This window comes from Palaemon carinicauda, chromosome 5, assembly GCF_036898095.1.
Source record: "Palaemon carinicauda isolate YSFRI2023 chromosome 5, ASM3689809v2, whole genome shotgun sequence".
NCBI lineage: Eukaryota > Metazoa > Arthropoda > Malacostraca > Decapoda > Palaemonidae > Palaemon > Palaemon carinicauda.
This window is the reverse complement of record NC_090729.1, coordinates 135,736,820-135,764,128: the sequence shown is the minus strand read 5'-3', so window position 1 is coordinate 135,764,128 and position 27,309 is coordinate 135,736,820. Positions and strand designations below refer to the sequence as shown.

General features: G+C 35.3%; 1 protein-coding gene across 1 annotated transcript in view; it reads right to left on the bottom strand.

The window, feature by feature from the left end:
• LOC137641499 (uncharacterized) overlaps nt 1–10,977 on the bottom strand; it is a 29,976-nt gene extending 18,999 nt beyond the window's left edge. The window contains exons 1-5 of the mRNA XM_068374118.1: nt 10,779–10,977; nt 7,218–7,404; nt 5,344–5,534; nt 3,279–3,488; nt 2,608–2,738 (exon numbers count right to left, since the gene is read on the bottom strand). Of these exons, the coding sequence (XP_068230219.1) occupies nt 2,608–2,738; nt 3,279–3,488; nt 5,344–5,534; nt 7,218–7,404; nt 10,779–10,941 (882 nt within the window). The 5' untranslated portion in view covers nt 10,942–10,977. The remainder of the gene's footprint in view (nt 1–2,607; nt 2,739–3,278; nt 3,489–5,343; nt 5,535–7,217; nt 7,405–10,778) is intronic.
• Between the last annotated feature and the right edge of the window lie 16,332 nt (nt 10,978–27,309).

Genomic DNA, 27,309 nt, shown 5'->3' with positions numbered 1-27,309 from the left:
GTGGCAGGAACTCAACCTGAACGCCCTCACGCGACAGGTCAGTTGCGTGTCCACCAGCGTTATCCATAAGGAGAAGGATCTTGAATGGCAAGCCCTTCTCTAAGAGATATTCATGGACTTGCGGGATGAAACACTGGTGGAACCAGTTGGAGGTCAGCATCTTCGTAATCCATGCTTTTTGATTATGCATCCAGTACACGGGAAGGAGATTCTTATTTTTGTTTTTCAAAGCGCGAGGATTTTTCGACTTATAAATAAGCCCCGGCTTTAACAAAAATCCAGCAGCATTGCCACACATCACGAGGGTAACGCGATCCTTGAATGCCTTAAAGCCAGAGGCTTTGGCTTCCTCTTTGAACAGGAAAGTTCGCGACGGCATTCTCTTCCAAAACAAGCCGGTTTCATCCATATTAAACACTTGTTCCGGCTTGTATCCACCTTCAGCGATAATGTTCTTGAAAGTCTGGTTCACGTAAGTTTCAGCAGCGGCAGTGTCAGCGGAAGCAGACTCCCCATGCAGGGAAACGCTTTTCAGGGCGAAGCGTTTCTGAAACTTCGCGAACCATCCTTTGCTGGCGGAAAAACGTTGTTTCTGACGCTGGGAATCAGTGGAGGTCCCTGGTTGAGGATCATCTACATCATCATCTTCTTCAGCATGGTCGCCATCGTCGTCATGAGGTTCCTTTGCCGCAAAATTCTCATACAAGCTCAAAGCCTTTGTTCGGATGGTGTTCGTATCCAACGCTATGTTCTTCTTCCGACAGTCGGCAATCCACACAGCTAAAGCACCTTCCATGCGTACGATCGTTTTATTACGCGTTGTAACGACTCGCTTCGCTGATCTGCTAAAGGTGATTGCAGCAGTCTTTCTAATGTTCGCCTCGTCCTTCCTGATGTAGCGAACGGTGGATTCGTTGATGCCAAAATGGCGGCCGGCGGCCGCGTAACTTCTACCATCTTTTAACATGTCGAGAAGCGTAACCTTCTCAGCTATCGTCATCATTCTTCGGTGGCGTTTAGGCTCACTACCAGCCTTACTAGAAGCAGAACGCTTGGGAGCCATTGTAACAGAAAGTTCAACAAAAAGTTCAACTTAAAACAGTCGCACACAGCACAGATTAAACTTCACAAAGTTAAGAACGTCTACTCAGCAATACGCGGAAAGAGAAAGTGAACGATGCAGACCCGCGAGAACTGTGATGCTGGAAGTTGAAGATGCGGGCAAAACACCAATCACAGGCTAGATAACAAAACTTGAGTTTTGATTCGTCATCTGTCAGCGCTTGAACCAATCACAACCCGTCTTACAGTACATGGTGCGTTGGTTACTCATAGAAGATGCCCCGCGCATACTGAACGTACGTAGATTAAGTACAAGGGTACCGTAATAATAATAAATAATGATAATAATACTGTACAGTACAGTAATAATAATAATAATAATGATTAATAATAATAACAATAATAATTTTATTAACAACAACAACAATAATAATAATAATAACAATAATAATAAAAATTTACGTACGTACGCTATTTTACGCCTCTCTCTCTCTCTCTCTCTCTCTCTCTCTCTCTCTCTCTCTCTCTCTCTCTCGTACGCTTACAGTACTTATTCGAAATGTGATTTTTGCAACAAAGAATATTATTGGATGCAGTACTGTACTACGTACGTATACATACAAAAGATTCATGGAAAAGAAGCACATCCATTACAGTACACACCATTCTAATATGGTATGACTGCATCTGATTTGCGTTTCATGTTCGATTTAATTTTACTACGTACTGAATTATCGTATGATCACATTCTCTTTTCGTGTTTTATTTCTTTCTGTGCTGAATTATATATCATATGTAATGCAATGAACAATCAGTAAGAGCAGATATTACTAATTACAGTATTAATGGAATTACAGGTAACAAAATATCGTATTTGGTTATCTTCAGATTTCGCGGTATTTTCGAATTTTCCGGAAAATCCGCGATATGTATATATATATGGGTTATGGGAAAACCCCGCGAAGTGGTGAATCCGCGATTGTCGAACCGCGAAGTAGCGAGGGTTCACTGTATTCCTGTGTAACTGGAAATTATAGGCATGGGATTCAGGTTAGACCCACCTTAGGTAAAAATTCAAAAACCTACCAAGCCTGCAAGTTGAGGACCTTCCGTATGAAAATTATATCGTGGACTTTTCATATTGCGAGTTTCTGAGGGCAAACTAGTTATATATTTTTCATATTTTAAATCAACTTTTATTTTATAATTAAAAAACTGAAAAAAAAATGAAAAAAAAAATAAACCGTAGAATTCAGTTACTACTTTGCATTAATCAACTACCGCAGGGAGGCTTGAAACATAACACCCGCAATAGCCGAGGGATTACTTCAATTTCCATTTTATATAATAAAAAATATAAAAATAAAGAAAAAAAATATACTGTAGATTTCTGTTACTAAGCATTTTTCAGCTATCACAAGGAGGCTTTTTATACCAGCAATAGCCGAGGAATTACCCTACCATCAATTCTGATGCCTACCCCAAAAGTTTACTGGATTCATTATATTATTGCAATAGACTACAGTATTCCACATCCAAGCTCACCTTCAAGTTAAAAAAACAAAAACAGTAAGTCACAGCCATGATGAGGTTGAAAACATTCTCTTCCCACTTGATCCGACTGATTCCTGTCTTTTGACGAACAACCCAGAAGAACATTGCCATCATGTGTGCACCTGAAAGATTAAAATATTAAGAATGTTCTGTAAGAGATGAAAGCATAAAAACTGAAATTTTTTTTTATTCAAATATACTTTAAATCAGTTTTATAAATTGCCTCATTTAGGTACCTTCTCAAGCCCATTACCAAATTCTGCTATATCTGAATGTGCAAGTCTTAAAATTTTGACCTCTACTACAGCTCAATCAGACGAATCGAATTGTCTAACTTGGTCTTTAACTAATTCTAAATCTATATAAATTTGGCATTAAATTCATCCATTCTAGGTGTGATTTCAATATAAGACTAGGATTAGCATGTACAGTACCTTCAAGATCCTGACAACTGGAATCACCATTGTCTGTCCGAGCACATGGCTATACAGTACAGTAAAATACTGTATATCAAAACTACTCAACACTCAATTTTAATGTGTACTATTACTTTAACACCATGAACTGACATCAGGACCTTGTACTATACGTGAATATACAGTACAATATGTCAAAAATATACAACACTGTAAAACTAAAACTATTTAACGACAAATCCTTACCCAGTATGAGAAGCAGCCATCCTTTCAAAACAGTGGCCACCAATGCCAGGGATGCCACTCTCGCTGCTATCATTCCTACTCGCCACAACGTCTGGAGACTGAGGCCAGATATTGTCATTTTGTGCTTGTCTAGACGGGCATTTCTCATGGCTTTGGTGTACGCAGCGATTCCCCAGGCCAAGGAAACCATAGAAGTAAATGCTGTGATTGCTGTAAGAGAAAACGGCAGAGTATGAACAGAGAGAGAGAACCACACAATTTGTTGAGAATCAATAATTTTCATAACCGATACTTTTTTCTGGTTTACTGTTGTTTTAGGAATGTTTTTTGCTGCCCTATCCTGAGTAATTACAAGGCAATAATGATTGCATACATGTGCTTCTGGAGTCTGATCTCTAAGGATAAGAGATATTTAAACTCTCTAACCTGAATGAACAGCTAAATAAGAAGTAAGGTAAATCTAATTACTGCACAGTATTATCATTATAATTATCGTCAAAATGTAATTTTTTTACAGAACAAGTCAAGAGGAGGCTCTATAGCTACTTCCACTATATAGAATCCTCAAATGAGAAAGAAATAGGCAGCTTGAACATTTGATACAGTGTTGACCCTAATATGTCTTTATATTTTGCTTCTGCATAAAGTGAGGTATTAGAATTTTTAAAAAAAATTCATGATCATATATGAAAGAATTTGATAAAAAAAAAAAAATATATATATATATATATATATATATATATATATATATATATATATATATATATATATATATATATATAATCTTTTATTGAACTGATACCATGGATGCTGCTAAATCTAAATCACTATATGCATGTTGAGAAAAAATATAAAAACTTGCAATGTGAATTTATGACTGATAGCATTAGGTCAGTTGCAGTATTTTAAAGTAGTCTCTCACTTGAAAATGTGTCTTGAAACAATGTTGTAAATATTTCTACTAACAGGGCTTTCTCTATTTTTCTGTTTCCAATTTTTATTTGATGTCAAAATTTTCATCATTTTCTTTTTGTAGATCATGATTCTCATGAGTTCTGTATGTTAATAATATTTGGTAGGAATCATTCCACAACAACCCTATTGTTGTTTCTTATAATAGCAATATGGCTGGTCAATGACAGATGTAGGCAAATTGTGTGTAAAATTACATTTCTATTTGTACATTTGGTAAGTGTGCGGATTGTTGGGCCACCAGGCCTGACGCCCGCAAAAAAAATGGGTCCACCGTCACCCATTACTCAAGCATATTTTTGTCTATTGTTTGTTGGTCCGGCAAACTAAAACTAATTATTCACTTACAGGTCTTTGCTCTACTGTGGATCACTTCGCTCGCAATTTAATAATAGCCTATCTTCTGGCATGAAGTACATATTGTACAGCGTTTTATCCGCATGGGCTAATATTTTGTTGCACATAAATTTGGTGAACCAACTACCTACAAACTCCCCGTACATTCTTTGGAAGATTGTACAATAGCTTCTCTTACCAGTGCAGATAACCAGAAATGAGGACTTGATGCATACAGTATTAATAACAGAATTTCATTTAGACTGCCCAGAGTGTACAGTATATCATACTGTTGGTACATCCATGAATTTCAATTTAAAGCAATTACCTTAGAAATAAATCCTGTGTCTGCCAAATAAGAATTAAAACTAGGGTTTAATGGCCTGATAAAAATATTCAAGAATAGGCTACAACCTGTCCTAAATAATTAACAAAATTCTCATTAATATCATCATAATAAAATGACAATATTTAAAATGTACTAGAGCATCAAGTAGCCTCTTCATCTTCTATCCTCAAGCAAATACATTTTCCACAGAATAATTTCATACAAGTGCTGTCAGGATATAAACAAAATAATTATGCATTACAAAAATAAAGACCATCTTCTATTCTACTAAGGTTATTCCTTAATTGCCATATTTATGGTCTGTTCTTACTAGTAGAAGTTACCTGTTCTACTGAAACTGCACAATTACCTGCAGCTAAAGGTACAATTTTGCAACTAAAATGGTGTGGATGAGAGCTACCGTCTTACCTGTCCAAGCAGTGTACTCGAGATAGGACATCATGATGTAAAGTTGCAAGACAAGCTGCGGCGCAGACTCCATGAAGGACTCGAACATTCGTAACATGCAGACGTCACTCTGCTGCCGATACAACTCATCATAGTCGGACAAATCTTGACTGCGTCTCGCCTTAAATCCAGTTTTGAACATAAGAATATATCTGAAAATTTTTTCCATTATTATTACTATTGCTTTATCTTCCCAAGCCTTAAAATACCAACCGATCCCTCAAGATAATCCAACTGAAATGTTAAAAACATTGCAATAAAGATATTCCTGACATTAAATACATTATATACCTTTGAATGATATTCAGATAGGATTGGAACAGTCAGTTTCAGCGACATGGCTGTGCGTAGAAATTATCCCATTGTTAATATCATTATTACTTGCTAAGCTACAACCCTAGTTTGAAAAGCATGATGCTATAAGCCCAAGGGCTCCAAGGAAAATATCCCAGTAAGGAAAGGAAATAAGAAAACATAGAATAGTGTGCCTGAGTGTACCTATATGCAAAAGAACTCTAATCCAAGACAGTAAAAGACCATGGTACAGGGGCTATGACACTAACCAAGACTGGAGAACAATGGTTTAATTTTGGAATGTCCTCGTAGAAGAGCCTCTTCTACCTTTACTAAGTGGAAAGTAGCTGATGAACAATTACAGTGCAGTAGTTAATCCAATTTTTTGGTTAGCTTTGTGTTGTCAGGTGTATAAGGAAAGAGAATGTGTAAAGTAAAGGCCAGACTATTCAGTGCATGTGTAGGCAAAGGAAAATTGAGCCATTACTAAAGAAGGATCCATTATGGTACTTTCTGGCCAGTCAAAAAACCCAATAACTCTCTACCAATAGTATCTCAATTATCAAGTCAGAAGAATATCACAATGAAGTATTATGTATACTATCTGCAAAAATCTGAATGGGAAAGATGGTCAGAATTTTGAAAAATCTTATGGAAAAAACAAAGATCTGAACGATGGTGCTAGAGATTAATATCCAGATCAGGAATACGATATGAAAGTTGATTCTAACCCTATCTTATTTAATTTTATGGAAGTTAAGTTTCTTAATGATGAGGTATTGTGCATAAATCTATATTTTCCATGGAAAAACATAAGCATCTTCACCTGAGGCCTTAAGCATGTATACTACTTCTATGAAGAGGCGAATAAATACAAACAAGGAGATGGAATGGAAAAACATTTTCCAGATATGAACGAAAGAAACTAGTCTTCTGCACCATGCTGAATTATAAAAACATTAAGGATGATTAAAAAGTTTAGCAAAAGAAAACTGAGAGCAGCTACTAAGCCAATCAACTGAGAGTAAATGAGCAAAGTATTGGCCTGATAAATTGGAAAATACTGCTGAAAAATTAATTGAAAAGTTGAGAAAGAATCAAACAGATACTCTCTAGGAAAGTCTTCAACCTTGTTAAAGTATACAATCCCCAATTAGATATGTTCTCAAGAGAAATTTTTAACCAAGTCTTAACTAGAGGATGACAAAGTAACAATCATATGAACCATTGAGTAGCCAATAAAAGCACAAACAGGAAGACAGGAGTCAAGAGGCAGACTAGGAGGGAGAAAAAGTGGTCAACAGAAAAGAACTAAGACATGCACAGAAAAAAAATGAGGGTGAAAAAAGCTCCAATATCTTTATGCACCCAGTAGAGGTATATAATTAGGAACAAACTTCAATGGCCCAAAAGAGACGACAGGATATTACAAGAAAGAAATTATCTGTATCTTACGGTACCATTGTTATGCTACCGCCAATAATGCTGTACACTTCCTGTATAACTGTTAATTTAAAAAAGAAAAATTTAAGACAGTCTACCTGTGTAATATACCCCATAGGGTAATATGTGCTGCCCAGTACACTTTAGTTACGCGATGTCCATCAGCCAAGTGCCATCTCATCGAGAGTATCATCACAATAATTGCCGGGAAAATCACCAGCATCAACGTAAGTGCTGCCCATATTAACGATCCAGCCAAGAAGTAACGGATCACTAAATTTAAATCTGAAAGAAATATTAAGTTGAATAACACAGGTCTACCAAAATAATACAAGAGAATTGTGCATTCCTGATTTTTATATCATTAAATAGAATCATTAGCCCTACAGTACAGTATTTGTATAGGGGTGAAGAGATCTCTGAACTAAAGATTAAAGAGGGAGAGAATACAAAAAAGAGGCCAAAATGCTTAAGGTATAAATTACACTACTGTACCCAGTTATTTTACCTATTTTTTTTATTGTTTTCCTCTCATGAACATACAAAACATTACATTGAACAGACACATTTCCATCAACTTCTTCAATTCAACATAAATCAAAGAATTTCCAAGTTTGTTAAGATATTAAGGCCCCTTAGAAATGCACAAATACACTACTGTACAGTAGTGTCAAAATTCTAAAATTCAATGTGGTTAATGCCAGCAGATAAAAAGATATGTCATATTTGTAACTGCAAAATTATTTCTAAAGGGATGGATATTTACCAGCCCAATGTGTAACATCAATAAACGAACAATACGAAGGACAATGCAGAACAAGTTTTATTATTCTACGATTAAAATTGTGGCCAGAACGCTGTTCACAAACACACACACACACACACACAAACAAAAGCACAACCAGGGGCAAAAACATAACCTTCCAACTTCATTGGCGGAGGTAAATATCAGATATACCTCTAATCCAACAACCTAAAACTGTTTCGATACAATGTTATTAAACTATTCTGCAATGCTTTAGTTGAATCCGCACTGTTAGTAAACCAAGATGAAACAATATGCATACAGAAATAAATGTAATTAAAGTTGAATTTCTTAAGCATATATAAAAAAATAGTTACCTACCGCAGTAATTTATGTCATGAAAGCATAAAAAAAAGGCTCAAAATAGAATTAAATAATATATTGGATTACTATATCATGATAAAATCTATTTAAAGTCAACTACCCATTCAATATTTTCATTTCAATTCTTTCGCTTCGGAATTATGGTCGGCCCCGTTTTTTTTTTTATTTTCACTTTCTATTTTCTTGTTTTCAAGCCAATAATATTACTGCAATATTGTATATTATATTATGAAAGACACCTGTGATTTGCTTTCATAAAATCCACCATACAGTATTGTATTGTATATGGGATTATCAATCCGGGATTTATTAAAAGGTAATGCAGTACTGTACTGTATTTTACTTTCAAAATCTAATGAAAGGAGAAGGTTTAAAATAGGCTAATAGTATCGTAACTTTGTCTTGGAAAATGCAATGCTAGACCTTTACCAGGCCAAAGTAAAAAAATCTACTAAGCTGAACAAAACGTAATTAAAACCAATAAATACATTGTAAAATGCTAATTACTATCTAGTGGTAATCAAAACAAATAATACATTTATACAATACTGACCAATATTTATCTTAGAGCTAATCTAACATCAGTATGATAAGCAAAATATGGTTCTCAAATTCTTCCCGAATCCTTGACTTATTTTGTTCTCGCTTTATAGCCCTGCACTCGGTACCTAACCTAACTTGACCCTATTCAGCAGGGCCCCGATTATACTGTAAACTACTCTTATCTTCAATACCATGGTAGGGAAGGGATTAAATAATACAGTATCACATCCCCAAGAGAGATTAGTTCACCAAACTTTCAACTGGGCTACACAAGGCACTAGAAGAGTTGGAAGACCCAAGCCTACATGGCTTAGGACTATGAAGCATGAAGGAGATGATGAATGAAGGAGTACAGATTTAAAAGCTCAAGATAAGAGACGACTGGCGAAATCTAACAGAGGCCCTTTGCGTCAATAGGCATAGGAGATGATGATGAATGCAGTACAGTACATATGAAAATGGCTGGATGCTGACCAGCAAAAAGACACACGACGTCATAAATATCAATAATAATCTAATTAACGCTGAGAGCCAGATGTTTAAACGGTATTGATGAGGACGTGACATCGCTGTTCTTCAGTTATTCATTTATCATGATAATTTTTTATGCACTTAGACATACTAGAATAAATAAATAATATGAAAACCTTATCGCCATATATGAGGTTGCCACCTGACTATCATAGGGGCTGTGCCTATGCCAGCCATTATAGAGAAACTCAATATCTCATTGCATTTAGGTTTTCGATCTTTTTTCAGAATGTATCATATTGCTTTAGGAATAGTTAACATACGAGAAACACTATATGAAATACATAGTTCTTACCCCTTTTGACACACATTTCAAGTTTTCAAGAAGAATGTGACATTTATTAGTAGTACTATTATTATTATTATTACTTGCTAAGCTACAACCCTAGTTGGAAAAGCAGGATGCTATAAGCCCAAGGGCTCCAACAGGTAAAATAGCCCAGTGAGGAAAGGAAACAAGGAAAAATAATATATTTTCAGAACAATGACATTTAAATAAATATTTCCCATAAAAACTATGAAAACTATGCCTCCTAATATAGGCCTTTATCCAATTATATTGAATTATCCTAACATAGGCCTCTGTTTAATTTGAGTAGAAGATATGAACACCTAATAGTTGACATTATTATTTCAAGACAATCATTGATTGACCAACATGATACATTCAACGCATATTAATGGAAAATCATTTGAAACGGTCTAGTCGACTAATTAGGTAGGCCTATAGCATAGGCTGACAAATAACATAGGAATTGTGTTTTTACTTCCTCGAAATTTCATACAGGTTAAAAGATATGAAAAACTATGCAATACCACTACCATAGAATATAAAGATTTTCCTAAAAATTTAATATCATTAAAATATATTTTAAAACAATGCAAGAAATGAAGTAAAAAATGAAAGTTAATTCAATGAAAAATTATTTAAAGGCAAGGCCAAAAAAGTAAGGAATGGGAGTGAACATTGTCAAAAATATTGAAATCAATCAAAAATTGTTTAAATACAAAGCAAGAAATGAAATATGGGGCTTATGATTACCCAAATAATTAAATTCAATTAAAAATTGTTAAAAAACAATGGAAAATAGGTAATTTTGTATTGTATTACACTACACTGAAACCGGAAAATATTAAGTAATGAGGATATATATTGACAAAAGTATTGAATTCAATGAAAAATCATTTGAAAACAATGCAAGAAAATGTGTGACCAGGGAGAAAATTGACCCAAATGTTGAATTTAATGTATAATTACTGAAAAACAACTACTGAAATTAAATAATGAAAGCGAAGATTACACATAAAAATTACCTCAACGAAAGAAAGAAGTAAAATCAACCAAGTATTGAAGAAATGATGGAGAACATTCCCCAAATTATGGAATTTCACGTAAAATTATTTAAAAACAACGCCAGAAATGAAGCAATGCGGGTTGCCCCCTTCCATCACTCACCTGTGCCGATGTCCACTACAAATGTCACCATCGAAAATGCCATGAAAGTGCCATCGAAGACGGTGAAGGTTGGCATTTTGAAAGCTATAACACGTCCATCAGTCCTTGGGGGAGGCTCCTTGTACTTATCCGAGATGGAATCCTCATCTAAACTGACCGCCATAGCGACCGTTGCATTTCCCCCATTCACACATGATGGGGGAAGAAGGTAAACATCTCCTTCTCCAGGTGGACCAACCGTATAGACTATGTATACTACTATATAATTATTTATTCTTGTATTTATATTGATTTAATACTATAATTTAACCCATTTGTATATATCTACTTATGTATCAAATAATATTATTCAATATTACTGTTTTATTATCATAAATATGACATATGTATTGACACTTATACTTGGAACGGTTGGTTTCCCTGAGGCCAGGTGTTCTGCAGCACTTAAAAGTCCTAACATTCTTTCTTTCCTTTAAATTTCTTATTTCTTCAATATCTATATGCAATTCGGCGAGTAATTTGTTACTAGACAACAATGACCGATAAAGTAATATATTTACAAGATCTGCAACCTAATAACTATAAAGACTTCATTGTATTAAAAGAAATAGATTTTTTCAGTTGGTACCCGCACCCCTCTTAAAGGGACGGCTGGTACAGAAAAAGAGGATGAAAAAGGGGGGTAGGGGGGACTGGGATAAACGTCTTTTGGCACATGAAAAGGTCTACCGTTGACAAAAGGCCCAAAATTAAATAAGGTGGGGAACTGTGGGATAGAAAGACGCTATACGCAAAAGCAAAGAGAAAGATCGAGTATGCTTAAAGTTTTGTCTTCAGTTAATCAATATAGTCTAAATTACCCTCGGGGCGTGATGGGGGATAATCTTCATATAAATTATCACCCGTGGTGACCTCAGCACGTGTTCTCCCATCTTCCAGACGGGAAACATCTGCTCTTGGTTTGTCGGAGGTTGCCAATATCGTCCATCCAGCGAGAGTCCAGACCCTATTTCTGGCTTAACGGTTTTCATTTTGTTTTCCTTTGCTTGCAATTAAAAACAAGATTCAAGAGAAAACTTTTGGATTTAAAGTCACCCTTGTTCAACTAAGTTAATGGGGTGCATGTTTAAATTGTTAAATAGATCGCTGATAATCCCATGGACTTGAAGGATCAAGGACAGGTGAAGGAAGAAGATAATTATTATAACGAAGCCTTACGACATCGCGCTCCTATACTCTCCTATGGTCTTATACCTGATTTACCCATGCCTTTTCTTCACATTCTGATAAAAAAAATCTTTATATCATATATAAATAATGTAACATTTTGTTAATTGCAATTAGCATATTGTTAAGATCTCGAGCGATTTTAACACAAACAGCGCAAATGATCACATCAAATGGAAAATGAGTTTCCGACCGGAAGGGAGGGCAGATGTAACTGACGAAGAATGACTAAGATCTGGAACAGAAGAGTAACTGAATTCTGGAAGAAAAACCGTTGAATAGATATAAGTATAACTAATGATAATATACAGTATATATATATATATATATATATATATATATATATATATATGTATATATATATATATATATATATATATATATATATATATATATATATATATTTATACAGTATATATATATATATATATATATATATATATATATATATATATATATATATATATATATATTTATACAGTATATATATATATATATATATATATATATATATATATTTATACAGTATATATATATATATATATATATATATATATATATATATATATATATATATTAGTTAAACTAAAATATGTAGCTCTCTCTCTCTCTCTCTCTCTCTCTCTCTCTCTCTCTCTCTCTCTCTCTCTCTCTCTCTCTCTCTCTTGCTGGAAGTATATACTTTGTCTGATATATATATATATATATATATATATATATATATACATATATACATATATATATACATATATATATACATATATATATATATATATATATATATATATATCTATATTTCTTTATTTATTTATAAAATCTCCTCCTACGCCTATTGACGCCAAGGGCCTCGGTTAGATTTAGCCAGCCGTCTCTATCTTGAGCTTTCAAATCAATACTTCTCCTTTTATAATCTCCTACTTCACGTTTCATAGTCCTCAGCCCTGTAGGCCTGGGTCTTCCAACTCTTCTAGCGACTTGTGGAGCCCAGTTGAAAGCTATATATATATATATATATATATATATATATATATATATATATATATATATATATATATATATATATATATATATATATATATATATAATGTACCTTAGCTAATAATGAGCTATGACCTCCATAAACTACTTACTAATGAATGTCTAGAATTTCTAATTCTCATAACCCAACAGAAAATAGGCCAAATAATGATACCCCTCACGGGGTAACCGCAAATAACCCGTGTTTATCCACTGTGTTCTTGTACCTGTTGAGAACACCCCGTGGTTTTCATTTAAATTTTCCTTTCCTAAATTATGAGTGTTTTTTTTTTTTCCTTTTTTTTTTTTTTTTTTTTTACTGAGAAATAACATGGAAAAATATTTCAGAGTTCAGTATATCATATACGTGTGTAATGAATGCTGTTTTTCTTTCTTTTTTTTTTTGCATTTTAAACATTTATCCTAAATTGAATAAATCGCAATGTTTTTATGAATTTTTATCGAGTGAAAAGTGATTCTGACTATTATTATTATTATTATTATTATTATTAGCTACAGCCTTAGTTTGAAAATCAGGAGGCTAATAGGGACTCCAACAGAGAAAATAGTCCAGTGAGGAAAGGAAATAAGGAAACAGAATAGGTTTCCTGACTGTACCACGTCTTCGAAATGTACTAGATAAAAGCTAGTTTTTTCCTAGTGCACATGCATACGCTATTACTCACATACCATATAGCCATTTATATGTATGAACAAAACACTTAGTTGTTTGATACTTGCGAATGGCTACAGAATTCATACACTCCTCAATGGTAAATTCCAAGGTTTTGATTAATGTATTCACGTATTTAAGATAGTATTGATATCTTTATATATGTTTCTCATTAATAATAAAAATTATGAATAATTTTAGAACAATATCTAAGCGCACGAAATAGTGGTGACGTTTAGCAGCCCTAGACCATCGGCTTAGAGGAAGAGGAGGTTGGGAAGGACTCAGAAGAGAATAGGGCAGTGGGGTTCGTTACTAGGGAGGGGCTAAGGTACTGGTCTGCCTTAGTGGGGGGGAGGGAGAGGGAGAAGGTGGTTAAAGAAAAAAAAAAGATTCTGAGGAACGCCGATGAAAGGGAAGGAATGGCATGATAAATATGTGGGTGGGGAGAAAGAGAGAAAAGAGGGAGCAAATTTAGGCTGAAAATTACAGCTTCCAAATTCGTAGCTGTGATGACATGCTGATCAGCCCCATTGTGTTGCTTATGCTTACGAAGGAACAGGATATAAAAGCAATTATCGTGAGTGCGTAATTCTTTCTCCTTTTCTCTTTCCTTGTGGCAGTGGGCGTCTTTGTTCAAGGTCGCCCCAAACTACGCCTGGTTTCCTGAGAGTTTTATATAACATAACGCGCAATTTCAATCTACGCCTATCTTGTTTGTGCGTCAAACTGAAATCAATAGAAAAGTTGAGAGAGAGAGAGAGAGAGAGAGAGAGAGAGAGAGAGAGAGAGAGAGAGAGAGAGAGAGAGAGAGAGAGAGAGAGAGAGAGAGAGAGAGATAGAAAGTGTGTGTATCGTGTAATGTCAAATTGTTGTAATCAATTATTAAAAAATATAAAACATTTTTTGGGGTATCAGGGTTTCGGATATGCAGTAATTATTATTATTATTATTATTATTATTATTATTATCACTACTACTACTACTACTACTACTACTACTAGGTACGCTACAACACTATAGAAATTACTTTGAAAAGCATGATGCTATAAGCCTAAATAGAATTGTGTGCCTGTGTCCGCTTATTATTATTATTATTATTATTATTATTATTATTATTATTTGCGAAGCTACAACCCTAGTTGGAAAAGCAGAATGCTATAAGCCAAGGGGCCCCAACAGGGAAAATAGCCCAGTGAGGAAAGGAAACAAGGAAAATAAAAATTTTTAAGAACAGTAACAGCATTAAAATAAATATTTCCTATATAAACTGTACAAACTTTAACAAAACAAGAAGAGAAATTAGATAGAATAGTGTGCCCGAGTGAACTCTCAAGCAAGAGAACTAACCCAAGAAAGTGGAAGACCATGGTGCAGAGGCTATGGCACTACCCAAGACTAGAGAACAATGGTTTGATTTTGGAGTGTCCTCTTAGAAGAGCTGCTTACCATAGCTAAAGACTCTCTTCTACCCTTACCAAGAGGAAAGTAGCCACTGAACAATTACAGTGCAGTAGTTAACCCCTTGGGTGAAGAAGAATTGTTTGGTAATCTCAGTGTTGTCAAGTGTATGAGGACAGAGGAGAATCTGTAAAGAATAGGCCAGACTATTCGGTGTATGTGTAGGCAAAGGGAAAGTGAACCGTAACCAGAGGGAAGGATCCAATGAAGTACTGTCTGGTAAGTCAAAGGACCCCATAAGTCTCTAGTGGTAGTATCTCAACGGGCGGTTGGTGCCCTGGCCAACCTACTACCTATAACCAAATGAACAATCACTATTGTTTTTAGTTTATAGTTAAAACTTCGATCAGCATAAAAACAAAGACCAAAGAAAAATATTTAAATAAGACGCTCTATGAAACAATATCTCGTATTAGAAAAATAAGACTGCAGGCAGACAAATATGACAGCAAAATAAACCTAACATGACTTAAAACAAGTAACATAAGAAAGTAAAACCAAAATAAAGCAGAAATACAAACAAAATAAGACAGAAATGGAAATAGTAAGACATTGCAGGGAAAATAAGACTGCAAGACGGAGGGAAAAGACAGCAATTTAAGACAGCAGGCAGCTAGACGGACAGGAAAGGCCACACGAAATAAAACTATGGGCAAAATAATATATCCAGACAAACCAAATAAAACGGGAAATAAGACATAATTAGGCCAAGTTAGATATATCAAACAAAACAAATAAGACAGGTAGAGAGGGAAAAACAAGAGGGGCATGTGGGGAAAATTTAAAGATTTCGAGTTTCGACCAAGATGTTGTCCAGAGTGAAACATAATGGCTCTCTAGCGGTGTTGGATGTCAACATTCATCAAGCAACTCACGATACCCTGGACACCCTCCCTCCAAACCCCCCAAGTCTATAAACAGTACCCTTCTCTCCCTCCATTATGGGTTTCCCTCCCCCCTAGAAGCTTTTTTCCGTTATTTTCTCTCTCTCTCTCTCTCTCTCTCTCTCTCTCTCTCTCTTGTTACAATTCTTATCTCTATTATTTTACTTTCCAAGAGGACTCTCTCTCTCTCTCTCTCTCTCTCTCTCTCTCTCTCTCTTATTCATTTCATGTTGACATGACAGAGTGAAGAGGCCTTATCGATATTCATTAATTATGTTACCTTACGATGGACTCTCTCTCTCTCTCTCTCCTCTCTCTCTCTCTCTCTCTCCGCAACTTTTTGACGAACGGTTTTTTTTTTTCCGTTACGGGAAACTTCGTTGTGAACTTGATACAATTTATTATCCTTTTAGCTAGGTGTCTGTTGGTTGGTCGGAGTGCACTGGTCCACATCAGACCTCCTCCTACCTTTCGTACCTTGCTTCGGTTTGTTAACAACAACTCATTGCGAAATATTATGGTAATAAAAGAGATGGTCGACAATGAGTTTGAATGCCAGTGGTGACAGAACTGACCACGGACTGGACGAAGTCCATTCTGAACGCAGTTTATTACATAGAATATTCTTGTTATACATGAAATGAAATTGTAAATAAATATTCGTTTGAATTACAAATATTTTCATGGAATGTAGCCTACGTAAGAGATAATAAACATAATTTAGCAAACATATTTTGTGTAAAAAGTATATGTGAATTAATGGAAGTAGAATAAATAGATAATAGAGAACATAGATAATAAAGATTAAAAGAAATGAATGAGAAATGTATAGCCATTGAGTGTATATTAAGAAATTATCGTACATCGTACACCAACGAAAACTTCCATTTCGAAGAATTGGTCATTGCTATTTCTTTCTTTCTTTATTTCTTTCTTTCTTTTTCCCAGAATCTTTGAAATATGTGTATTTGAAACAAAGAGAGACCTGGGTGGTCCTCTCCAGGTCAAAGATAATAGAAGTAAAATATAGGGTTATTTTCGAGTACTTCGTAAAAGGTATAATTATGAAGATAATTTTAGATGGGGTTTACATGTATACAAGCATGTATTACGAAGTGGCGCTATTCATTAGTGCATGGTTTGAAACTACAGTTGTTGGTAATAATACCTTAATATATATATATATATATATATATATATATATCTCAAAAGGTACAGGGAAATAGTCAGTTCTAAAAATATGCTTAAGACAGAAGTGAAACCAACTTCTGTTTTATGCATATTTTTACTTGAATTTTTAGTTTTTTTTTCACTAATTTTTACTTTTTATTTTAATTTGTATATTCTTTATTACTGTTTCTTAATGTTATATATGTACTTCCTATTTGTAGCCCTGGAAGATGTGATAATGACGATCAGGAAACGTCGAGATTTATAATAAATGGATTTTTAGAACTGTCCATTTCCTTGTCTATTTTGAGAAATGTAAATTACTGGCTGCTGCCACCTTCTCTGATGATACACACACACACACACACACATATATATATATATATATATAGATAGATATATATATACATATATATAAATATGTATATATGCATATATATATATATATATGTGTGTGTGTGTGTGTGCGTTTGTGTGTGTGTGTCCATTTTGAGAAATGTAAATTACTGACTGCCGCCACCTTCTCTGATGACACACACACACACACACATATATATATATATATATATGTCTATATATATGTCTATATATATATATATATATATATAGATAGATAGATGTGTGAATGTGTGTGACAATGATTCTTCAACAACATACACCTCATATATAACTCTATGTCATTCTTCTTCCCCACTGTCATCCCTACATTAAGGGGTCGGTTGCCTGATGCGCCCTCTCCAATGCATCTTCTTCCAACAAACCTCTTCTCTCCATATCATCCTTCTCCCCCCCCCCTCCCTAAAAGATTCCTCCCAAGCCCTTCTCATTCCCTTCCCGCAATGTCATTCTCGTATTAAATGCCTTGTTATTATCTATCAACTTCCTGATCCCAGTGATCCGGAAATTGAGCTCTGGCTTCATCGTTCAATTAGCTCATTATACATATTGTACATCATTTCTCTTTATTCTTATCTTTCCAATATTCGCCATCATCCATGTAGTATGCATTCAGTCTTGTATTTTCTTATGTATGACCCAGTATTACACAATATTCCAGAAGTTTAATTTCTGGCCGTGACCGTTATATGTGGAACAAACTTCGGAAATTCAAATTTTGTGTAATTGTTGTAATTTTTCCCTCGTTTGTGTATCATAGATATTTATCTTAATTTGTTCCTATTCTTACTATCATTTATAGTGTCTTCCATATTCAACCGTCTCTTTCCCAATTCAAGGAAGAACGTATTGATAACTCTTGAATTATTTCACCCCGTAAGATGATGTATAAGCCTACCCCGTCGAAGCAATCCTGTGTCGACGTTAGGTCTATGCAAGTGTTATTACGGGGACAGACATTCCCTTCTAGTACCTGAGCATTACTTGGATGCATTATCGATAATGACATGAAGCTCCCAGGAACACATAGGATGAAAAGAAATTCCAAATCTCGAAAAAACATGAATTAAGGGTAACGTCCAGAGTCCTTTGAAACTACAGTATTTGCTTTAAATCGTAGAAGACTCATACAAGCAGCAAACTGCAGTGTCGCTTTGACGTTAAGCTTTTGAGAGAGAGAGAGAGAGAGAGAGAGAGAGAGAGAGAGAGAGAGAGAGAGAGAGAGCGAGAGAGAGAGAGAGAGAGAGAGAGAGTAGTGGGGAACTTGTGTGAGGATAATTTCCTCAAGTGTGTGGTGAGTGAGTTGGGGCAAGAATAGAGATTTCTATGACGCCGTTACGAAGGCCAGTGGATTCATTCTCTCTCTCTCTCTCTCTCTCTCTCTCTCTCTCTCTCTCTCTCTCTCTCTCTCTCTCTCTCTCTCTCTCTTACATATACACAGCATTTGTATATGTGAAAAAAAGACATTTACACACTCACTCGTGTACACACACACACACACACACACACACACACATATATATATATATATATATATAATATATATATATATATATATATATATATATATATATATATATATATATATATATATATATATATATCACTAAGAAACAAGCTTAATCGGAAAAGCAGGATGCTATAAGCCCAAGGGCTCCAACAGAGAAAATAGCCCAGTGAGGAAAGGAAATAAGGAAAAACTACAAGAGAAGTTTAAGAATAATGATATTAAAATAAACCTTTTATATTTAAACTATGAAAACGCGAAAATAACGAGAGGAAGAGAAACAAGAGTGTGCATGATTGTACCCTCAAGCAAAAGATCTCTAATCCAAGATAGTGGAAAACCATGGAAGAGAGGATATGGCACTACCCAAGACTAGAGAACAATGGTTTGATTTTAGTGTTCTCCTAAAATAGCTGCTTACTATAGCTAGAGAGTCTCTTCTACCCTTACCAAGAGGAAAGTAGTAGTAGCCAGTGAAAAGTGAGAGTGCAGTAGTTAACCTCTAGAGAAGAAGAATTGTTTAGTGTTTTTAATGTTGTTGTATATGAAGAAAGAGGAGACTATGTAAAGAATAGGCCAGACTATTCTGTATAGGTGTCGGCAAAGGGGAAATGAGCTGTAACCAGAGAGAGGGATGCAATGTAGCACTGTCTGACCAGTCAAAGGACCCAATAACTCTCTAGATGTAGTATATATATATGAGAATGAGAGAGAGATTACAATAGAGGAAGTGAGGAGAGCACTAGATGAAACGAGAGTAGGAAAAGCATCGGGTATGGATGGTGTGAAAGCTGAGATGTTGAAGGAAGGGGGTGTGACTGTACTTGAATGGTTGGTGAGATTGTTTAATGTGTGTTTTGTGTTGTCAATGGTACCAGTAGATTGGGTCTGTGCATGTATTGTACCACTATATAAGGGTAAGGGAGATGTGCATGAGTGTTGTAATTCAAGAGGTATTAGTTTGTTGAGTGTAGTTGGAAAAGTGTATGGTAGAATACTGATTAATAGGATTAAGGATAAAACAGAGAATGCAATCTTGGAAGTACAGGGTGGTTTTAGAAGAGGTAGGGGTTGTATGAATCAGATTTTTACAGTTAGGCAGATATGCGAGAAATATTTAGCAAAAGGTAAGGAGGTGTATGTTGCGTTTATGGATCTGGAGAAAGCATATGATAGAGTTGATAGGGAAGCAATGTGGAATGTGATGAGGTTATATGGAGTTGGTGGAAGGTTGTTGCAAGCAGTGAAAAGTTTCTACACAGGTAGTAAAGCATGTGTTAGAATAGGAAATGAGGTGAGCGATTGGTTTCCGGTGAGAGTGGGGCTGAGACAGGGATGTGTGATGTCGCCGTGGTTGTTTAACTTGTATGTTGATGGAGTGGTGAGAGAGGTGAATGCTAGAGTGCTTGGACGAGGATTAAAACTGGTAGGCGAGAATGATCATGAATGGGAGGTAAATCAGTTGTTGTTTGCGGATGATACTGTACTGGTAGCAGACACAGAAGAGAAGCTTGACCGACTAGTGACAGAATTTGGAAGGGTGTGTGAGAGAAGGAAGTTGAGAGTTAATGTGGGTAAGAGTAAGGTTATGAGATGTACGAGAAGGGAAGGTGGTGCAAGGTTGAATGTCATGTTGAATGGAGAGTTACTTGAGGAGGTGGATCAGTTTAAGTACTTGGGGTCTGTTGTTGCAGCAAATGGTGGAGTGGAAGCAGATGTACGTCAGAGAGTGAATGAAGGTTGCAAAGTGTTGGGGGCAGTTAAGGGAGTAGTAAAAAATAGAGGATTGGGCATGAATGTAAAGAGAGTTCTATATGAGAAAGTGATTGTACCAACTGTGATGTATGGATCGGAGTTGTGGGGAATGAAAGTGATGGAGAGACAGAAATTGAATGTGTTTGAGATGAAGTGTCTGAGGAGTATGGCTGGTGTATCTCGAGTAGATAGGGTTAGGAACGAAGTGGTGAGGGTGAGAACGGGTGTAAGAAATGAGTTAGCGGCTAGAGTGGATATGAATGTGTTGAGGTGGTTTGGCCATGTTGAGAGAATGGAAAATGGCTGTCTGCTAAAGAAGGTGATGAATGCAAGAGTTGATGGGAGAAGTACAAGAGGAAGGCCAAGGTTTGGGTGGATGGATGGTGTGAAGAAAGCTCTGGGTGATAGGAGGATAGATGTGAGAGAGGCAAGAGAGCGTGCTAGAAATAGGAATGAATGGCGAGCGATTGTGACGCAGTTCCGGTAGGCCCTGCTGCTTCCTCCGGTGCCTTAGATGACCGCGGAGGTAGCAGCAGTAGGGGACTCAGCAGTATGAAGCTTCATCTGTGGTGGAAATGTGGGAGGTTGGGCTGTGGCACCCTAGCAGTACCAGCTGAACTCGGCTGAGTCCCTGGTTAGGCTGGAGGAACGTAGAGAGTAGAGGTCCCCTTTTTGTTTTGTTTCTTGTTGTTGTCGGCTACCCCCCAAAATTGGGGGAAGTGCCTTTGGTATATGTATGTATGTATGTATATATAAATATATATATATGTATGTATATATATATATATATATATATATATATATATATATATATATATATATATATGCAACTTAGAATTTGCAGATGACATAGTTGTGTGTAGTGAATGAATCATGGGAAGAATTACAAAAGATGATAAAAGATTTGAACAGAGAAAGCAGAAATGTGTGAATGAAATTGAATATGAGTAAAACTAAGATAATGTTCAATGAAAATGCAGACATCAAATAGGAGTTACGGCTGAGCCTCTTTTGTAACTCTATACATATATGGCTTTTTCTGAAATAAAAATTATTATTATTATTAGTAGTAGTAGTAGTAGTAGTAGAAGAAGAAGAAGAAGAAGAAGAAGAAGAAGAAGGATAAAGCATGGGATAGAGTACTCTTGGTAGACAAAATGAGATTATGAAATGTAAAATGTCACTTCCTCAAAAAAGAAAAGTATCATATGAGATGATCCCACCAGCATTAACCATGCAACAGAAGCTTAGAACCTTACTAAAGCCTTAGAACATATAGTTACAACTCTGAGAGCTATGGAAAGAATAATGATGGGAATAACAATAAGAAACAGACTAACAAACTAAAGTAAAGGATATTCTAACAGAATGTAAGAATAAAAATGAACTTAGGCAGGACATACAATGAGAATGACAGACAATAGATTAAAAATAATATAATAGGTCCCTAGAGATTGCGAAAGAAGCAGGAAAAGGAAGAAAGACGATGGATTGGCGAACTAGGAAACTTTGCGGGTGTGGACTGTCATAGAAAGACAATACACAGACGGCAAATGGAAGGATGTGTCTGAGGCCTTTGTTCTGCAATAGACAAGTAACGAATGATGATGATGATGGTGTTCGTTCCCATCACGCGTTCAGCCCTTGTATAGTTGAACCTTCTCCAAGGCTCAACCAAACCCTATTATGATAACATTTCAAGGTCATTGTTCGAACATGGGAGCGAATAGAGAAACAATCTTGATATTCTAGTGTTGTGTGAGATATGTTCATCGCTTCTATTTTGTTTAACACCAGCTGTAATCTTGTCAAGGGGTGATGGGCGTGCTTCTCTTGAAGAAAGGGGTGGGGAGAGAGGCCTGATGGATCATCCTAAGAATATTATCCTACACGATCCTCAATCCTGAGACTGAGGAGTGACGCAGAAGGCGCTATCCCCAGCACACACACACACACACACACACACAAAGACCATAAACAGACCCCAGTTGAAGAACATGTATGAGGCCTTTGTCCTGCAGTGGACTGCTTATGGCTGTGTGTAACGCTCATTTTTTTTTATTGATCATATGAGGGTACACTCGGGCACACTATTCTATCGTAACTCTCTTCCTCTTGTTTTATTGAAGTTTTCATAGTTTATATCTGAAATATTTATTTTAATGTTGTTACTGTTCTTAATATCTTATATTTTCCCTTGTTTCCTTTCCTCGTTGGGCTATTTTCCCTGTTAGAGCCCCAGGGCTTATAGCATCTTGCTTTTCCAACTAGGGTTGTAGCTTAGCAAGTAATAATAATAACAATACCTCTATTGACAAATGCTATCCAATGAAAAACGTGCTGCTTTTCCGCAGCCGCTCAATATTCTCTGAAATATACAATTTTAGCAATGCAATACATTAACGAACAATGATCATCTGGTTTCGAAAACCCAGGAGATAAGGAAAGTTATCTGTGACGTCATGCTTGAGAAGCATAGAGCTAGGCCAATTGCTTTACCGATTATATCCGGGTCGTCTAATTGCAATTATGAATCAGTTGCCCTAACAAATTATCCATTCAGTATTTTCCAAGTTACAAGTCTAATAATTGATGATAATTAAGTACGATTTCTTACCCCGGGTCCTGTAAGAATTCTGTGTGGATTTAAAGTAATATGTAATGAACGTAATATTAATGCCTACAGTATACTTAGAATGTGTGTTATGTTTTTGTATGTCTGTATTCGCTAAACACCTCTTGAAGTATGGGTTTAAAATACAAAGAAAATATAGTTTAATTTTCAGAAGATTGAAGATTATAATTATATTATTTCTAAGTCGATTTGGTCTCTATGATTTATCCGGGAGCCTAAATAAAGTCCTTGCAATTGTATTGCTATTTAATAATAATAATAATAATAATAATAATAATAATAATAATAATAATAATAATAATAATAATAATAATAATAATAATAAATTCTCACTGCACTGCATAAGATATATCCTTTCTAAGCGATTAAAACGTATAAAGCTTCTTTATGTAAGAAATTATTATCCAATAACCTTATTAGCAGCTACAATCTTCGTGTTTTGGAAAACAAGATTTAATGACTGTTGTTTGTCAATTGAAAAGTCACAAAATGTTATACGAATAAAACCAGAGAAACGGAAAAGAAAAGTTATACTGGGCGAGATAAATTTATTGTCACTTGAAGTACAATAGAAGGTAAACATTGTGGTAAGTGAGCGACACATGGCAATCTTGGATGTTTACATTGTGTGTGTGGGATGAGGGGGGATAGGTAAGGGTTAGGCAATGCGGGAGAGCCTTTTTATAACTCCAAAGATATGCGCTATCGCATTAATCCTACTATGTAAGTAGTAGGTTGGCCAGGGCACCATCCACCCGTTGAGATACTACCGCCTGAGAGTTATGGGGTCCTTTGACTGACCAGACAGTACTACATTGGATCCTTCTATATGGTTACGGTCCACTTTCCCTTTGCCTGCACATACACCGAATAGACTGGCCTATTCTTTACAGATTCTCCTCTGTCCCCATACACTTGACAACACTGAGATTACCAAACAATTCTTCTTCACCTAAGGGGTTAACGAGTGCACTGTAATTGGTCAGTGGCCACTTTCCTCTTGCTAAGGTTAGAGGAGACTCTCTAGCTATGGTAAGCAGCTCTTCTAGAAGGGCATTCCAAAATCAAACCAATGTTCTCTGGTCTTGGGTAGTGCCATAGCCTCAGTACCATGGTCTTCCACTGTCTTGGGTTAGAGTTCTCTTGCTTGAGGGTACAACGAGGACACTATTCTATCTAATTTCTCTTCTTGTTTTGTTAAAGTTTATATAGGAAATATATATTCAAATGTTGTTATCGTTCTTGAAATATTTTATTTGTCCTTGTTTCTTTTCCTCACCGGGCTATTTTCCCTGTTGGGGCCCCTGGGCTATTAGCATCCTGCTTTTCCAACTACGGTTGTATCTTAACAAGTAATAATAATAATAATAATAATAATAATAATAATAATAATATTGATAATATTAATAATGATATTATTATTATTATTATTATTATTATTATTATTATTATCATTATTATTAAGTCACAACCTTAGTTGGCAAAGCTAGGGAAAACAGCTAAAAATAGCCCAGTGAAGAAGGGAAATAAATAAACTAAAACGAGAAATAATTAAAAAAAATATGGAATATTTTGAGATAGAATATTTTTATGCTGCGAACGAAATTCATTAGTTATCGCGTGCTCTTTTATATGTGATTATTAATATCAAGATTATTAATAGATCAGAAATAAAAATGTCATTATTTGTTACAATCTATTTTGATTTCAACTGTAGCTTCATGAGTTTAATCAGTAACATTTTATCAGTTTCATTATTAATTTTCCCCGCATATAAGCCACATAGGTAAGATAAGAAAAAATGTAGAATAAATATTTGTCGTACATCATAGGTTTTGATAATTTCAATTCTTCTTAAGCCACATATACCAAATTACTTGATTATCTCTTCAGCCCTAATCATTTAATCTTTCACTTGCATTTAACAGAGAGAGAGAGAGAGAGAGAGAGAGAGAGAGAGAGAGAGAGAGAGAGAGAGAGAGAGAGAGAGAGAGAGAGAGAGAGAGAGAGAGAGAATATAGCCTGCTTTTCAAGATAGGGCTTCGTAGTTGTGAAATGTTACCCGAAGCTCAACAACTTGTTTTTTTTCTTCTATTTGGTTGTAGTTTTTATCTACTACTCTTTATTGGTATGACTAACAAGTTCTACACAGGTCAAGTTACAAAAAAATAAAGAAATAATAATAATACAAAAGCAGACCCGACGAAATTCTAGACCCTGGTCAACGCTCAAACCCGGTAGACAACTAAATAATTTAAGTTTCCGAGAATTAATTTTATTTAGAACGATAGACCAATGACGGATTTTTTTTCCATAAAAAACACCCATGTTTTCGAGAACAAATATTCATTAAAGCAATCTAGTTATCGACAATTCTAACGATCAAGGACCGTGGAGAAACATATTTAATCAAAGACCATTCATGATATCGAAAACATGGTTTTAACGGGCTAACGTAAAAAACGAAACTTGCCAATAGAAAAAATGTTTCAGAAAATATTATATACACGTTTTGCGTAACGAAGCAAATTGTTGATATAATGTATCAGCGATTTGCAAGGCTGTAAATCTATTTATCACCTGGATTACGTTATCTAATCTTTCACGAGACCAATTTGTGCTACCTAGGCAAGTTCTACTAATGAATAACATGCATAACATTAGACGTAATCTTAACACATCAAAACACTAATTGGTTAATTGATAAAATATCTGATGATTAGAAAGCTCTGGTTTTAAAGTTTGTCCATAGCGTAGGTCTATACGCCTTTTACAAGCTTATCACCATGGGCGATAAAGACGCATTTTACTCATTTTATCACATCCTTTTATAACAGTATGGATATAAAATGTGATATGCGCTATGTACTGAAATTTTTTTTAACCAATATGTTTATATAGACGCTTACAGGAAATAAGAAAACAAACCCAGTATACATACATATATATATATATATATATATATATATATATATATATATATATATATATATGTGTGTGTGTGTGTGTGTGTGTGTGTGTGTGTGTATGTATGTATGTGTGTGTGTAGGATTTCACATTACGTACTTATAAATGGAAAATGTTGAAATTAATCTTTCATTTTTACCTATTGGAAGAAGGTATGAACATCATTGCCCATGTGCCCTAAATATAATGCAAGGGACGATTTTATTACAGTCATGGTATCATGAATATTTTCTACACATACATGAAAAAAACAAAATGCGCTGTATACTGAAGTTTGTACGTCACACTCATGCCCTTGCCCTTGGGGCCCGCATAGCTGCATAGGCTACCTGTCTAAAAATAACCGGAAATGACTAATGAAGGCAAGGCCATGCATGAAAAACTATCTTTATTTTGCTTTGTAACTGTTTATGATTATTCACCATGAAGGCATCTTCTCTAGTGTGTTTTATTTTGTATCTCCCATGAACTTTCATTAATAAGAGGGGGCGGGGGGGGGGGGGGGGGTGGAATCTACATTAATTGAAGAGTTTATATATCGCGGTTAGGTTGTGTTTCGGTCTAATAGGATATGGATAATATTGCGTCCGGTAAGAGGTCTGTACCGGATACAGTAACATCTATAGGGTCAAAGAATAGTTTTAAGTAACCGCAACGAAGGACGTCATGAAACTCAGTTCTCCTGACTATGAGTCACAATGATGATATTACGAGTTTTCCTCCTGTTTAAAACGCCCGGTTCTGATAACGTGCATGTGACTAAACATCACAAACTTGGGAATGTATTGAAATATTATATCTACTATGTAACTCTAATAACTTAGTGAGGATAAAGTATA